Source organism: Maylandia zebra, linkage group LG19, assembly GCF_041146795.1.
Source record: "Maylandia zebra isolate NMK-2024a linkage group LG19, Mzebra_GT3a, whole genome shotgun sequence".
Lineage (NCBI taxonomy): Eukaryota > Metazoa > Chordata > Actinopteri > Cichliformes > Cichlidae > Maylandia > Maylandia zebra.
The window spans coordinates 6988677-7004871 of record NC_135185.1 but is presented as its reverse complement, the minus strand read 5'-3'; the positions used below and the strand labels follow the sequence as shown (position 1 = coordinate 7004871).

General features: G+C 42.8%; 1 protein-coding gene across 3 annotated transcripts; it reads left to right on the top strand.

Annotated features, from left to right (window-relative positions):
- The first annotated feature begins 1453 nt into the window (after nucleotides 1-1453).
- On the top strand, nucleotides 1454-15593 carry nsd2 (nuclear receptor binding SET domain protein 2). 3 transcript variants are annotated; one of them, XM_004554759.6, is made up of 22 exons: nucleotides 1454-1599; nucleotides 3079-3719; nucleotides 3933-4101; nucleotides 4195-4358; nucleotides 4753-4986; nucleotides 5229-5448; nucleotides 5842-5948; nucleotides 6139-6253; nucleotides 6390-6505; nucleotides 6738-6827; nucleotides 6924-7050; nucleotides 7161-7361; nucleotides 7905-8084; nucleotides 9305-9461; nucleotides 9565-9767; nucleotides 10147-10250; nucleotides 10664-10933; nucleotides 11158-11274; nucleotides 11602-11743; nucleotides 11843-11949; nucleotides 12054-12252; nucleotides 12698-15593. In XM_004554759.6, exons 2-22 carry the CDS (start codon nucleotides 3108-3110, stop codon nucleotides 13000-13002), a joined length of 3939 nt encoding a protein of 1312 aa, XP_004554816.3. In that variant the 5' UTR covers nucleotides 1454-1599; nucleotides 3079-3107; the 3' UTR covers nucleotides 13003-15593. The 3 variants fall into 3 exon arrangements, with proteins under 3 accessions (XP_004554816.3, XP_004554818.3, XP_004554817.3); XM_004554761.6 differs by lacking the exon at nucleotides 1454-1599 and adding an exon at nucleotides 2318-2614; XM_004554760.5 differs by lacking the exon at nucleotides 1454-1599 and adding an exon at nucleotides 2628-2903.
- The last annotated feature ends 602 nt before the right edge of the window (nucleotides 15594-16195 follow it).

Sequence of the window (16195 nt, the reverse complement as noted above, 5' to 3'; positions counted from 1 at the left end):
TGATGATGACATTTAAATCCTCCAGAGCAGCCCGTACTTAAAAGTTAATGACAAATATGATGTTTTTCTCAGCGCCTTATTCTATATAGATCGATGGGACCTATAGCGTGTTTGATAAAAACAGTAGTCAATTGCCATGTAGCACATTAAAAGAAGAGGTGGCTTACTGGTATGACAAACGGAATCTAACTGATACATATATACATATTTTTTATATATTTAGTTGCTAAATATTTGAGTAAAAATATTTTAGAATTCCTCCATTTGTGGAGTATCGTTAAATGTTGATTAACGGTTTTGCAGCTGCTGCTGAGTGACAGAAGGGGAGAATTTGTCTTCTGTTTTAAGTAATTAAAGTGCCCTGTATGCCAGTGTTATGATGCCTTTCTCTCACTTGATCTGTGTTCGCCTTGTCGTAAAATGTTACAAAGCTTAATCCTGACCAGGACTTCAGCTCAGAGACGACCTGTGACATCTTTCCTATCTACATACTAGATTTAACCCAGAGAATTACCTAAAGAAACCATCAAACCAACAAAATGGTTATTCTGAATTTCTCGTTATGTGTAATCAGCACTATAATACACACACACACACACACATATATATATATATATATATATATATATATATATATATATATATATATATATATATATATATATATAGTTTTATTTTGAAGGGCCGTTCTTGTTGTTAAATAGATTACTGTAAGTTTCGCGCCCCTTAGCACGCGCTGCTGGTACTGCATTTTTTTATGCTTGAATTTACAGCATGAGGCGCAAGTAAGCGTCGGGCCTATGCTCTGCCGTGTTGGTATTGGTTATCATAAAGCACTGATAAGGAATTTGGACAAAAATTGAATGTGAGCGGAGAGTTTCCCATTAAGCAGAATCACAGTGATGTGGCTGTAACAACCCTTCTTACAAAGGAATCACACAACTTTTCTTGCAAGTCTGTGATTTTGATTCTTTCTCTTTTTTAGGAACCAAACTAATTTTGATATTTAGAATAAACTTTTTCTCGATTAGCGTGAAGCGTTTGACGATTTTAAGCCACCCCTATGATTAGAGTCCAGCGAGACAATGTGCAGTTATTTCACAGCCATCATAGCCACCTCATACCTGCTATTCTAGGTTTTGCCTGTATAGTCATCTCATATTAGCTTGAGCACTTCAGCCACTCTGTCACTGTTATTGTCCATATTTGACACATTTTCGAGGGAAATCTTTGAAATTTGTATTTAAGTATCAAACACTAGGTATAATGTTGAACACTACACCACTGTTCATAAAGCAAACAAAGACTTATCCTGAATATATGCTGTAAAGATAAAAAGGGACGGGGAAATGTGAAATGTCATTAAAAAAAACAGACGGGAGACTCCGGGGTCAGCTACTTCCTACGGTTGTTTTTTTGAAAGGACCGGTTGGATCCTCGCTCTGCAGCCGACCAATCGGAAGTTAGTATTTTTCGCGCTGGTTGGCCTGAGAGTTTGAGTTTCCCGCAAGCTTTTGATTCGACTTGAATGAAATCCTTCGCTTTACATGATGAATACGGGTATTCTTTCCCTTTAACCACCGAGAGGAGATTCAGCAGGTAACTAGAAAGATGCTGTCTTTCATGTTATTGTCAATCCGGGAAAATCAAGCTGGTTGCGTTTTTGCTAGTGCAGTTATCCGGGTCGACCATCCATTTTAGCAAGAGATGACTTGCTAGTTAGCCATCTATGCTAACGTTAAATGTGCAGTTTGACTTGGCTTCAATGGTTCACTGGGGCTAGCTTTGGCTAGCACTGTTAGCTTTTTGAAACAAGCTGTCATGGCGCCTGCAAAATAAATTTAGAAGTGAAACAAAAGCAGAACATTTTAAACGATTTACCGCCAATGTGCAACTATGCCGCCACGTAGGTATTTGCCTATTTGGTTTAATCGGATAGCAAGTAAGCTGATGTCTTAAGCGTCTTGATGGCGGCTTTGTCTATTTGCTGGAATCCGGTGTAATGGCTGACTGTAGTGATGACAGAGATGCGGTTGTACGCTGTATGAAAATGCTTGACCGCCTGTCCATGGATGTGATCCATGAGATTCCCTCATCGTGGCTTCCGCTTCAGGAAATAGCCAGGGCCTTTTTCTTGCATGACATTATAGAGAAGTCCGCTTGGCAAAATAGGTAGCCTACGCTCGCCGGCGGAACACTTTAACGTAACGCTAATGTTTAACGTACAGACGGAGCGCTCGTTAAAACCGCTTGCGTTAACGTTAAGACAGCTTCAGTCGTCCTGCAGTTACACTGCAACGAACATTACTGTCACAGTGTAGGGCAATAGACAATATGGTTTAGCTTTGTACAAAGGGTGGTATGGATTAAATTCCAGCAATTATTCGCACTCCCAGTTGCATTGCTCTGTATGTCAGCTGCTTCCATTTCCGCGGCTTTTCTAGCCGGTAATGCGGTCGTTACGCGGCACAGCCAGCCGTCCGCTCATTGGACATTCGCTGCATGCGGTGGAGCCTGCAGGCTGATTCTCCATACTACTTTGCCACAGTCTGCAGCTAGCAGCTAGCAGCTAGCGAGTCATTTTCCAGGAGAAAGCCAACTTAAAATTATCGCGGTAAGAGGGTTTTCATGCCGCCAAGTGGGTTTCGTTCGCATGCATGGCTATAATCAAGGATAGGCTTGACCTGACCTCACTCTCATTAGTTGTTATTGGGTGGAGGATGAATAGATAAATGTATAGATATTGTTTCATTAAACACAGTTATTGCTGCTTCAGGCTTCTGGTCAATCGAGTCGCTCTACTTTCTTGTAAAAGCATCCGAAACTACAAGGCTAGAACATTCCGTGACAGGTGCAGTATTCTGTGTCCCCTCCCAGCTTTCTATTCAAGCTCGCTGGAGCAAGTGAGTGCCATTTTGTAAAATGTGTAACGTTATGCTTATTGGAGTCATGTCTCAGAATGCAGTTTAGCAAATTGAAAGAATCAGAAGCATACCCACACACAAATACTGGATAATATTGTTTTCTGATTCAACCTGTAGAATAAAACGTTTTTATGTGTCACTTGTTCCCTTGTAGCTCAGTGACCCTGGAGGGGGTTAGAAGTGATGGATAGCAAAGGTAGCTCCCTGCCTTCAATGCCCGAACCAGCCAATCCGATCAGCATGAAGCAACCACCGGAGTCCCTCAGTGTACGGAAAGGTCGAGGGGATATGAGTAGTGACCCTGCTATGCTAATGGACAAAGCTGCTGCACATCTGGCTGCCACACTACAAGACAGCGTTCTTCAGAAGATGGCTGGCCATAACAACCACAGTCACGACAGGCTCAAAGACCTCACCTCCCGCATGCTCAACGGTGACCAAGACTCACTGCCCGAGCTTTGTACCCCTGAGCCACCTATGTTCAGGGGTGCCGAAGCGCCTGCCACAAATGGCACCCATCAGCACAACTGTACTCCTCACACTGAAGCTGAACTAACAGTAACGATACCCCAAGTAGTCACGCAGCCGTTATTTGAGCCATGTTGTGCCAATGGGACCAGTTTGGCCACAGCCGCTGAAGGTACTATATCTGGAACCGATGAGAGGCAGGATATAAAGAAAAGGAGGGGGCGAACTGTCAAACCAAATCCTCAAACAAACTTAAATCCCTCTGACATCCAAGTGGAGCCTCCTGGCCACACAAACATTATGGAGGGAACTGAAGAGACAGATGAGGTTTTACTTTTATTCTTACCTTTTTAAGTGCTACTTAACCCCTTTGTGCAGTGTAGTATACTGCAATATGCTGAGAGATGGTACAGTTAATTTAACAGACTGTATTACATTAAAAGTAGAACATTTTCAGCTATTAACGATGTGTTGGGAAAATGATCATTTCTTACAAAAGTTTGTATTTATTGAGTAACTGTCTTTCTTTCTCTTGTGCAGCCTGAGAACAGGTCAGAGTTGAAAGAGGAAGTAAAGGAACAGGCTCCTTTGCTGAGCCGCTTCTCCGTTGGGGATCTGGTTTGGACAAAGGTGTCAGGATACCCCTGGTGGCCCTGCATGGTGACCACAGACCCAGAACTGAACCATCACTTTAAACAGAAACAGAAAAGTGAGAAACTCACGGCCACCTGCACGATTTTAACATGTCCTGGAAAATTGATTTATGGTTTTATTGATTTGTCCATTTATTGTTTTTCAACAGCCAATGGGAGGTCAGGTCTCCTTTACCACGTGCAGTATTTTGGAGATGCCCCAGAGAGAGGCTACATCTTTGAGAAGAACATGGTGTCCTTCACTGGTGAGGATCAATACCAAGAGCTTAGTCGGAGCAACAAACAGCCGGCCTCGCGTATCAACCATAAAAAGGTATGTCTGCTGCTGCCGCCGTCTTTTGGTCTTTTCCCCTCTATGTGCCGTCTCTGTGTGTTGGCTGTGTAGCAAATGTGGTGTGCCGTTATGAGAAACATGTTACTTTGACGCAATTTTGAAACCCTGAATTTCCTCAAACTGTTTTGTTAGTTTCACTTTATTCAGGTTTGGGGTTTATAAAATCTTTTATCACTTCATTACAAAACCAGTCTTAATTCCACTTAGAGCTCTTTTACTCACAAACAAAATGCTAACAAAGAAATTATGTCTGCATCTCATAAGTTTGTGGGAAGAGGCTTTTTTTTTTTTTTCTCCTCAGAGTTGTAAGGTTGAATATCACTGCTGTAATGTGTCACCTGTAACTTGGCTCATTCCTCTACTTGTCCCACAGACAACTCCCTCTGTGCCGCGTAAACTCCAGGCTCAGTGGAACATGGGCATCATTCAGGCCAAGGAGGCACTCGACATGTCCCTGGATGCTCGCATGGCCAACTTTGGATTTCTGTATGATGACGACGGGCCTCATCTGAACCTCCACATCTTGGAGAAGTTAAAGCCGGAACAAAGCAACAAGCTGAACCAGAAAGCAGAGAATAGGCTTAGCCCAGATCTCCCCCTCCAACCGGTGGGTACTGCCACTCTGTCACAATTTGTTCCACAAACAATACAAAAGCTCGATTTTTATGCTGGTGTAAAAGAAATGATAAACCTGAATCATCAGATTGTTGAAACCTAAAACAGAGAGCTGTGCTGATCTGTGATTAGTCAGTATTTTAACTGTAAGTTCTTAGAAATGCTGTTTTAAGCGCATGTTCTTAAGATGTGTAATACTGTAATCATGCATTAAACAACATTTGTTTTCTGCAGAATTCCTCAAAATCTGTATCAGGTAAACAAGGTAAACCAGTTGTACCTCAGAAGAAAAAGAGAATATCCAAACAGGGTCACTCTCCCACCAAGACAGTGAGGAGAAAGAAAACGTCTGCAGCGGACAACACTTCTGAGCCCGTGAAGAAGGGGAAAACAAAGGAGGTCTCTTCAACAAATGATGTTTCAGAAGTGGCCTCACTTCCAGTTTCAGTTCCAGGTTGGTTGAAAGTTGAAGACCTCGCAGCAGATTAACTGACCACTAATTGAGTTTTGGCCGAATTTGACCTTAGCTGGCGTATAATTACCAAAGCTGTGGAGTGTCATGCTTTAAACTGCTTCTTGTGACTAATAGAAAAGCAGAGTGGCTGGTTTATGGCAACCCGTTTATCATCAGGAGGCTGAAGCTTAAAAACGCTGCAAAGTTTTTAGCAGGAGCCACTGATGTTACAGGGACTGAAAGTATGCTAGCGCTAAAATGACCACAACAGTCGTGCATGTAGCAAAGGTCAAGGCAGCTTCTGTATTATTCCTAAATTCATTTTAAATGAATAAAATGTAAAACGAGTCATTGGAAGGAAGCCAACCAAGCTGACATTCATTTTCTTTTTAGTGAAAAAGGAGCGAAAGAAGAAGAAAAGGCTGTTAACAGATGCTGTGGCAGAAGAGGATCAGCAGTCTAACAAGAGATCCAAACCAAGCAAAGATGCTCAAAAACAGGTGGGTTTCTTTGTCAGTCCCAAGTCTAAGAATTTTTTAACTCTTTGTTCAGAAGAAACTTTTCCCTGGAGAAACTGAATTATTCTCTTGGCATGTTTGAATGCTGAAAACGCAACATGTTTTGTATCTAACATGGACATCAAGCGATTTGTGATAAACAACATACTGAGCAAACGTTTGCCTTTTTCAGGCTTCAACTTCAGAAGGACCGGTGAAAAAGCGGAGAAGGTGGACAAAGAAAACCGACGTAAAGGATGCAAAAGAACCCAGGAAACATCTGAAGAAGTCAAAAAGTCCCCTGACTGGTAAAAAAAAAAAATTATATTACCGGTACTCTATATTTGTTTGACTGCTCTTTTAAATTCACATCTTTGTGGATTTGTGGCGTCTTAGCTGCTTTGAGTCTTAAAGTTAAAGTCCAGATCATTTGATGGTACACAGATGACCAAGAGGCAGAGAAACCAAAGCGCAAGAGAAAAAGGAAACAGGATGGAATGAATCAGGCCACACCCTCCAAGGCAAAGAAGAGGCGTTCCTCCCCGTGTCCTGATCCCGAGGTGAGGGGATGTAACAGCTGGTGGTACTAATGTGAAAAGGTTTCTCCAGCAATTCAAGTTGTTTTCATGATTGACGTTTCTTTTTGTCTTTATAGAGAGGTCAGCCATGTTGGCAATTAGTTTAGCTCGTTAGTCAGATGAGAAGCAAATTTAGAGGCTTCAGTGTGAATGGTACAACTGTAGCTAACTGGCATTGTCTTATTCAGAGTTCATCACACGTTGTTTGCTGCAGGGTTCTGGGAGTGAAGGACGCCCTGAATCTCCGAGTGACAGCTTAGACGGGACAAAGAAGGGTGAACGCAAAAAAGAGTTTGTCTGTCAGGTACATCTGCTGTTTGTTTCGAAACGAGTCGGTATTAAAGCTCACTCAGTTCACTCAGCTGTAGTTTAAATCTGTGTGCGTGTGTTTTTCCTCTAGATGTGTGAGCAGGCTGGTGAGGACCTGGTGCCCTGTGAGGGTCAGTGCTGCGGGATGTTCCACCTCCACTGTCTCGATCAGACTCTCAAACCTGACGACAAGCTGTTGTGTCAGGAGTGTAGCACAGGTGAGCAGAACAGAGGCGGCGTTAATAGTGGAGCAGAAGGAGACCGTTTATGGTAACACAATAATTCTGTTCCCGTTGCCGATTCTTTCTTCTCTGTTTCTTCTCTTTAGGAATTCACTCGTGTTTCATTTGTAAGAAGTTGGAGGGTGAGGTCCGGCGCTGCCACGTCCCACACTGCGGCAAATTTTACCACGAAGCGTGTGTCCGCCTCAACACCCTCACGGTGTTTGACAACAAGGGCTTCCGGTGCCCGCTACACACCTGCCTGAGCTGCCACTACGGCTGCCGCACAAAGCACAAGTCCAACAAAGGTATGCTCTCATCAGGACATTTTAGCTCACGGAGGCGGAGCTTGGTGTATTTTGTAAAATTTGTACGGGAAGGCAGTTATAAAATGTTGGTTTCCTTGATTCTGAACCTCGTACCAGTTAATTAACTAGTATTACTGTGTTACTTGGAAAGTTGATATTAGTACAATTGATTGATTTCTGTTGCAGGTTTGGTCTTATTTGAATTAAAGTGTTATAACAGTGTCATTAAGAAAGTCTTAAATGTAAGACTTTGCCTTGCTTATTTGTAGAAGCCCAGTTATCTCCAGTATGTAACAGTTATCACTTTATTTAAAATTGCAGTTTCATGTCAAATGGTTTATGACTAACCTTTCACAGGAATAAACAAGTAAGTGAATACCTGCCACTTCTGTTTGAGGTCATCGGTTATCAGTAGAGCCCTTGTCCGTGTTTACAAAGGTATCCATTCAGGGTTTCGTTTGTGCCCTTCTGGCGCTTTGGGTCACCGAGTTCACTGACTTCGCCGTATGTTTGTGTAACCTGGTCCCGCTCTCTGCGCTGCAGGCAGGTTGATGCGATGCCTTCGATGCCCAGTAGCGTACCACATCGGCGATCAGTGTGTGGCTGCAGGAAGTGAGATGATCACCAACACTGCCATCATCTGCACCAACCACTTCAACGCCAAGAAGGGCTACAGCCACCACAGCCATGTCAATGTCAGCTGGTGCTTCGTCTGCTCCAAAGGTTCGAAGCAGCTGCTCACCTCTTCACACACGGCTGTTACTAAAAGCTCCAGACTGATTGGTTTTAAGAGACTTGTATGCACTTAAAATTAAACATCGTACTAGTCAGTTTTATATAAAGCTACTTTTCAGTACTGAATGACATATTTATAGCTCACTAAACCTCTCTTAAACTTCAAATGTCAAATGTGGCGCCATTAATCTCCCAGGCTGCTATTACTGAAAATCAGAAAATGTTGAACTGCAGCAGCTCAAGTGTTTTTTCCCTTCCCTTTCCCTCAGCCAGTTTTGACGTGTTGTTGTGTGGGAGTGTGTGAGATGAGCGGACTGAAACAGAAAGAAAGTTTGTCTTTATTAGCTACAATATTATATCCTGCAGAAAAGTCTCACTAGCTATTTTCACATATCTCAGTTTCACAACCCAAACAGAAATGAAGCTATATGCCCTTGTTTAGGCTATATTAACAAGTGTGTACGTAGGAGCTTTCTTTAGCTGAGAGTCAAGCTAAACATTGGTTTTAATGTGCGTTTTTTATAAATCAGCACAGTACAGATTATACTTTGAGACTTTTTTTACAGTGTTAAAGACCTGGATGATTTCTACTTTCCTGCTTCTAAATTCAGATAAAACAGGTTATTTGTACCCAGCCTTAAAAATCCTTAGAATTACTGTCTAACCAGATACTTAATCACTTAAGCCTGCATAATTGAAATAATTGTTGGTCAGGATGTGTCCTTCCCCATGCTCATTAAACAGATATGTGGGAAAAGTATTTGTGCAGTTGGAAACATGCTTTCTCAAAGCGATGGTGAAAAACGACTTCAGTTCAAAATGCTGCAGCGAGAGTACTGACTAGAAAGCGAGAGCTGGCTGCTCTTCATTGGCTCCTTCACCTCACGTAAAAGGTCTTGAATAATTTAAAACTAGAATGGGGGGCGCCGGCTTCAGCTTTGGTTCCCTCTTCTGTGGAACCAGCTCCCAGTTTGGATTCAGGGGACAGAAACCTTCTCAACTTTATGGATTCAAACTTTCCTTCTTGATCAGGTGACTCTAAACCATCCTTTAAATATGCTGCAGTAAGGTTGGGCTTGTCATCCTACAATTTATTGCACCTTGAGGCCACTGCTGTGAACTGGCAGTACATAAATAAAATGTAATTGAATTTGTAAGTAAGCATCTAAAGGACTGGTCGCCCATCTAAAGGTGTCCTTGTGTTGCAGGGGGACAGCTGTTGTGCTGTGAGTCCTGCCCGGCAGCTTTTCACCCTGACTGCCTGAATATCGCTATGCCGGATGGGAGCTGGTTCTGCAACGACTGCCGAGCTGGAAAGAAACCCAAGTACAGGGACATCATCTGGGTCAAACTGGGAACATACCGGTAAGGGAACTGGATGCAAGGGTATCTTTTTACCTTTCATATCTTTGAGCTAAATCGGTAAGTTATACATTTGTTGCTTCTATCTTTCTCTTGTCCTCCTGAGATGGTGGCCAGCAGAGATCCACCACCCAAGAAACATTCCCACCAACATCCAGCATCTTCGACACGAGATCGGAGAGTTCCCAGTCTTCTTCTTTGGCTCCAAGGATTATTTCTGGACTCACCAGGGCAGAGTATTTCCATACATGGAAGGCGACAGGGGAAGCAAACATCAGAGGAATGGAATTGGCAAAGTCTTCAAGAATGGTGAAGATCTCCTCTACTGTCTGCATGCTTTAAACGTTTTCCCTAATTAAGTAATTACTCAGTTTTTAAAAAAAAAACAACTTAAAGGCCATCATAACAATCAGATTTGGTTTCAAGCCACTCATCATTATAAAAAGCTTCTCTTTTCAAGCTTTGTGTTAACAGAAGTAATTAAAAGGTGGTTTTTGCCAAAAGCTGCAGCTTCCACATTAACGTCTTCAGGTTTTAATGCTTTATAAAAACACAGACAAGCTCAACTGGACATGAAAGCCATTTTCTGGATTTTTGTAATGTAACAGATGCTGTCATAATTACAACAAACACAATGTGTATTTTTAGCTCGATGTGCTCATACTCTGTTCTGTTTTGTCTTCCTCAGCTCTGCTGGAGGCCGAAACTCGATTTAAGGAGATAAAGATAAAGCGAGAGGCTAAGGAAGCGCAGGAGAACAGCCGTAAACCTCCCCCATATAAATTTATCAAGGTGTGAAATGTCTTTGTTATGTCTAAGCACCGGTCCACAAGTACAGAGTTACATGAATGGAATTTTAGGATTTTCATAAACAGTTTGTGTGTTTTTATGTGGACAAGGAAAATTCAAACGTTCGTCTTGCCGCGTTTGATTTTGTTTGTAGACTGCTGATTGGTGTCAGTTTTACATTTTCATGTTGTTAGAGATCTTTCAAAATAAAAGCAGAAAATTTCTCCATTTAAAAACAAAAAGAATGGCTGTTTATGAGTTGATGTAGCTTAAATGCACCTGTGCGTGTAAGGTGTGCTGCATCTTAAAAATGAGTGAATGATGAACTTTGCTTTTCCTTTCCATAATGGGGTATGAAGCATGTTCTTTCACATTTTATTTTGTTATAAAAAAAATGTTATCCCCCCCCCCTTTAGGTCAACAAACCTGTCGGCAAGGTTCAGGTGTACACCGCAGACATTTCTGAGATCCCCAAATGTAACTGCAAGCCATCTGGCGAGCGGCCGTGTGGGTTTGAGTCGGAGTGCTTGAACCGCATGCTGCAATACGAGTGCCACCCTCAGGTGTGTCCCAGTGGGGAGCGCTGCTGTAACCAGGACTTCACCAAACGTCTGTATCCAGAGACCAAGATTATCAAGACCCCCGGCAAAGGTTGGGGCCTGATCTGCCTGCGCGACATCAAGAAGGTGAGAAGCTTTCTTGCATTGACGTGTTCTTGCTTGAAGTATCTTATTTGTTCATTTCATTAAAACTGCTTAAAGATGCTGCCCGTGAAAGCTAAGGGCCTGTATTCATCATGACGTTGCCCAAAAATACTCACGCCGTAGCTCTGCAGACCCGCCCAGATTACACAAGTAACACGATATCTCTGGTTTCTGGTCTGATTGGTTTCTGATCGTTTCTCGAACAGGGTGAGTTTGTGAACGAGTACATTGGAGAGCTGATCGACGAGGAGGAGTGCAGGGCGAGAATCAAATACGCCCATGAAAACAACATAACCGACTTCTACATGCTCACCATCGACAAGGTTGGTACCGACCGCTTATCGAGAAAGCCCAGCACGCCCTGCGGGTGGGCTGTTTGCGCTCCTCACAGTGTTAGGGTGCCGACTTCTCGGTAGCGGTGCCATTTCCACGGGGAGCTAGATCAACAGATTGGTATTGCATTGGGAATGTTGCATGACAGACAGCTGTAACATTACAGTAGTCAATACTACAAATACTACAAATGCAATTCGACTGCAAAATTTGTTAAATGGGAAATGCAAGTGTAGCTGGGTTGTGGATGTGCATCAGATATAAACTGTTCAGGTGCTGCAAATGACTGACTGTGGCCATCTGTTTGTGACGGTAAGGACCGAATCATCGACGCTGGCCCGAAAGGAAACTACTCTCGCTTCATGAACCACAGCTGTCAGCCCAACTGTGAGACACAGAAGTGGACGGTGAATGGTGACACGCGTGTCGGCCTGTTCGCCGTCTGCGACATCCCAGCAGGTGAGAGACATTTGACTGCAAGTTTAGTCTTAAATTTAAGCAATAAATATGCTCTTATAGTATATTCTTTAATCTGTTTTTGTTTTTTCTCTATCACAGGCACCGAGTTGACTTTTAACTACAACCTTGATTGTCTCGGCAACGAGAAGACCGTGTGCCGCTGCGGCGCGCCCAACTGCAGCGGATTTCTTGGTGACCGACCGAAGGTGAGCTTCCAAATCCAAACAAATTCAGTACAAATCGATTGAGGAGAACTAAACTGCTTTGGTGAAGTTCCATAAGTTTGCTCACCTCTGCATTTCCTCTGTAGAACTCAAATGGCCAAACAGCTGAGCCAAAAGGAAAGAGGTTGAAGAGAAAGTATAAAAAGAGGAAATCGGAGGGAAAGAAAAAATCTGAGGACGAGTGTTTCCGCTGTGGAGACGGAGGGCAGCTGGTGCTCTGCGACAAGAAGACCTGCACCAAAGCTTATCACCTGTCCTGCCTGAACCTCACCAAGAGACCGTTCGGTAAGACTCCACAGACAGTCTGAATGCATCTGTTTATGCTATGTTAACTCCCTGTTATTATTACTCACAAATTACATGGCAGCAAGCAAACTTCACATCAAACGAGTCTGAACTAAATGAGTCAAAACCAGGCTTTCAGAGAGGAGGGAGTCTGTTTACCCCCAGGAAAGTTGCTGTACCTGGTGACTAATCACTAAGTTTGCAGTGGAGATGGAAATGGAGAGCTTCACTGCTTCCAGCATAAAAGGAGAAATGGGCTTCGGCTGCCTATTTCTTTAATCCTTCTTTTTCATTTGTTTTTAGCTGTTTTTACAATAATGTGTTTTTTTTTAAATCAAAATTGATGCCTCTCGCAATGTTAAGGCCCCACATGGGCACCATGAGGCTGTTCTTTGATGAGATGTAACTGACTGAGCTCTAGTGAAAGTGTCGTGGCTCTCCACAGGCCGCTGGGACTGCCCCTGGCATCACTGTGACGTCTGTGGGAAAAACTCTGAAGCCTTCTGCCAACTCTGCCCCAACTCTTTCTGCAAGGCTCACCAGGAGGGGGCGCTGCGTCCCTGGCCCCCCACAGGACAGCTGTGTTGTATGGAGCACGAAGAGCTGGAGGGAGGCGACAGCCACACCCAGGATATCGACTCGGAGACGAAAACGGCCGCCGCCGTCAGTCGTTCCTCTAAAAGCTCCAAGAAGGCGGAGGGAGCAGAGGGCAAAACAAAGGGCTCCAAGAGAAAAGCCGCAGACACCTGAAGTGACCTTTCACAGAGCCAAAAACACCAAACCAGACTCGGGCCCCCTTCTTCCCCATCCACATATAGTGTTTTCACAGGAACCAAGGCACTGTACATCGTTGTTATCAGGGAAAGCTGCTGATCTCTCACATGCTCAGCAATGGCTCATCGCTCAAGAGTCTTTTTGTTTTTTTACCTTTGAAATTTTCAGGCTTTTTTTGTTTTGTTTGTTTTTTCCCCTCTCCCCCCGTCTCGTCTGCATTGAGGCGAACCATCTGTGGTGAAGCACAAATCAGCAGAGCAAGCACAGGTCCGGACACTCATTCCTCCAGAAACCAAACAGCCTCTCATCTTACTGTCAGCTTGTTGGTTCGTTTTTCCTCGTGTATATAACAGAAGAAATGAGCTGGCGTCTGCATTAACGCTGATCCAGCCAGGACTGAAACCAAGTGCCAGTGTCACCGTCTAACTTGAACCTCAGTCGGGCCGCCTCCTCTCACTCAACACGGATTATCTTGAACAGCAGAGTTTTATAGCTTATATCTATATGTGTATATCGAAGACCAAAAGTATAATTACTGGAGTAGTGTAAGACATCACACAGGTTGCCAAATGGATTGTTTTTATTTTTATATATAGTATATATATATGCCAGATGTAATATGGAACACCAAGACACTATGGATAGGCGTCAGATGACCTCTTTTGTTTTTGTAGCCATAGATGACCTGTAACTGTAGACGTGTGCTGTTGTTTTTGTTGTAGCTCAGTTTGAACTACTTTTTTTTTTTTTTTTTTTTGAATAATTTTATGATTTCTTTTTTTAATTTGAGTTTATTTGTGAAACAAAGATGTTGAACAGTGTGAAGCATGTCCAGTAAACGAGGGATTACAGAAGGTATTAAAAACGAGAGCAGTCTGAAAACTGCCCTGTGACTTGAAAAAAAAAAACAACAACAAAAAAACACTACTTGGAGGATTTCCAGGTCTTAAATACTCTGTTCGATGATGAGCCACATTCTCGAAGGAATGACGGTGACTTTTCGGGTCAGTTCAGAGTCCTTAAGGTGCTCTCTCTCTCTGTCTTTTTTTAAAATATCCACTGTAGTGTCTGATATCTGATCTCCGCAGATTTTAGGCTTGAGATATAATAATACTGTCTGAAAGCCGGGCTTTTTATCGACGTAATCTGAGATTTAAAAAAAATCTTTCTTTTTTTAAATCCTCCGGAGGTTTTTGTCTCAGAACTGCAGTCTGGTTATTATTTAACACTCACGCGCTGGCAGACGACAGCACACTGGCTAACGTAATGCATCTTAATATTTGACGTGTACTTTTGTCGCATTTAACGATGAGCCCCAAGGGCTATGTGTCAGACGCTTGGCTGAGCATAAAACTGCTAAAATACTTGGCCCGTGTTTGGCTGATGCAAGTTTCATAACCTCACCCTGCAGACGGTGTAAGAATGGGCACAGCCACCATGTCCCCCTAGTCCCAAAACGAGGCCTGAAGCTGAGGGGTTCCGATACAAGAACATCAACATTGAGTGAGGGAGCTCAGTGCTTCTGTTCGATTGTGCAGCATTTCACTAGAATGCCTAAAAGCAAGTCCTGATATTTGTGCAGGGGGGAGTCTCTGCATTTACCTTCTGCACCAGAAAGCATCAGCCAAGCCACCAACACCCTCACCCCACCCAATTTTAATTTTTTTTTTCCCCTGAAGGTGTTAAAACAGCGTTCCCACAGGTGTATCTTCATGTATGTAATGATTTTCTTTTATTTAAAGTGCTGAGCTGAGCCAAGTCTGACAATATAGAGCTCTGAAACCACTGCTTCTGAAAAGCACACACACCTGTCGAGGGAAGAGCACAATCAGGTTGCTGTAATCATGTGACACCTCCACACTTTTGCCAGTTTTTGCCTGAAAAGTGCTGATTATGCTTCCTGAGCGGATTTGACATTTTTAGGTCTCGCTGCTGCTGCTCTCTTTGAGTCGGTCACGAGGCTGCAGACATTTGCTTGTGCCTTTAACTTCACATTTGTCTGACTGTTTAAATTCTCTCTTCCAAACAGGTCGCTTGTTTCAGCAACTTTTTATTATTTTTTTTAATCTGTTAAAAAAGACTCAGAAGCAGATTTTACTTGTATACATCCATCAGGAGGCTGTTCTCTTGTTTTTTGTTTTTTAATAACTGCACTTTTTTTTTTGTAAAGTTTTTCCCCAGGGCATGTGACTGGGACGTGTCCAAATGTTCAGCGAGTATTTTTGACTTCCTATGTTAATTATCTTCATCCTAACCTTGATTTATTGTTCTGTTGAGTGAATGTAGTCCAACCAGTCCCTTTTTTCTTTTGAAAGCACTGTAATTCCCTGTAGAGCTGAAGTGTAATGCGTGTAGGGGTTTCATTCTGTAACTACTGTCATAGTAAACCAGACTAATATGTACATAATGTATAAGTGGTAATAGTGATGCATTTATTGTAAATATACAAGTTTTGTCCTTTTTGTTTGTTTTTTTTTTTTCATCCTCCCCTTGATGCAGTGCTGAAACACTTTTGTGCAGGATCTCACGTCAGCTGAATCGTGCAATAAAAAGTGGTTGAACATGTATCCACCGTCTGCTTTTTTTTTTTTTTTCTGTGTAACTGAGAGAAATAAATGTACGTCTGTTTTCACCGAGACACCAGTGTGAGATGGCACGCCTCCGCATAATTCAGTCAGGAGCCAGAAGATTTGCTTTATACAGCATAAAGTCAGTTGTGGTTTTGTTTTTAATAAAGACGTTCAAATCACAAATCATCTTTGGAATTTTCTAGTTGTGATGGAATTTTTTTTTTTTTTAAGCTGCCAACGAGACGATGAGTCAAATTTCCTCAGTGTCCAGTGTTAACGAGGAGGTTCAAAGGAATCTTGAGGTCATCATGGGCTCATCCAGTCAGAATGTGAATGAACAGTCATCTATCTGTTGCTGTAAAGGACACATGTGGGCTGCTAACTCTCAGCTGCCGCCCTATGTGGGAGTAAAAAGAGTAAGTGCAGTCCTTATGTAACATGTGACAGGTGAATGCGATTAAGGGCAAACTCCAAAGCCAATCAAAGGTGAGAAAAGGAAACGAGGTGAATCAAGGAGGAGAAAAGAATCTTTACAACATCCAGGTACTACAATGCTACATCCCAGTGCTGCAAGATGATTTGCATTAACAAGCCTCTGA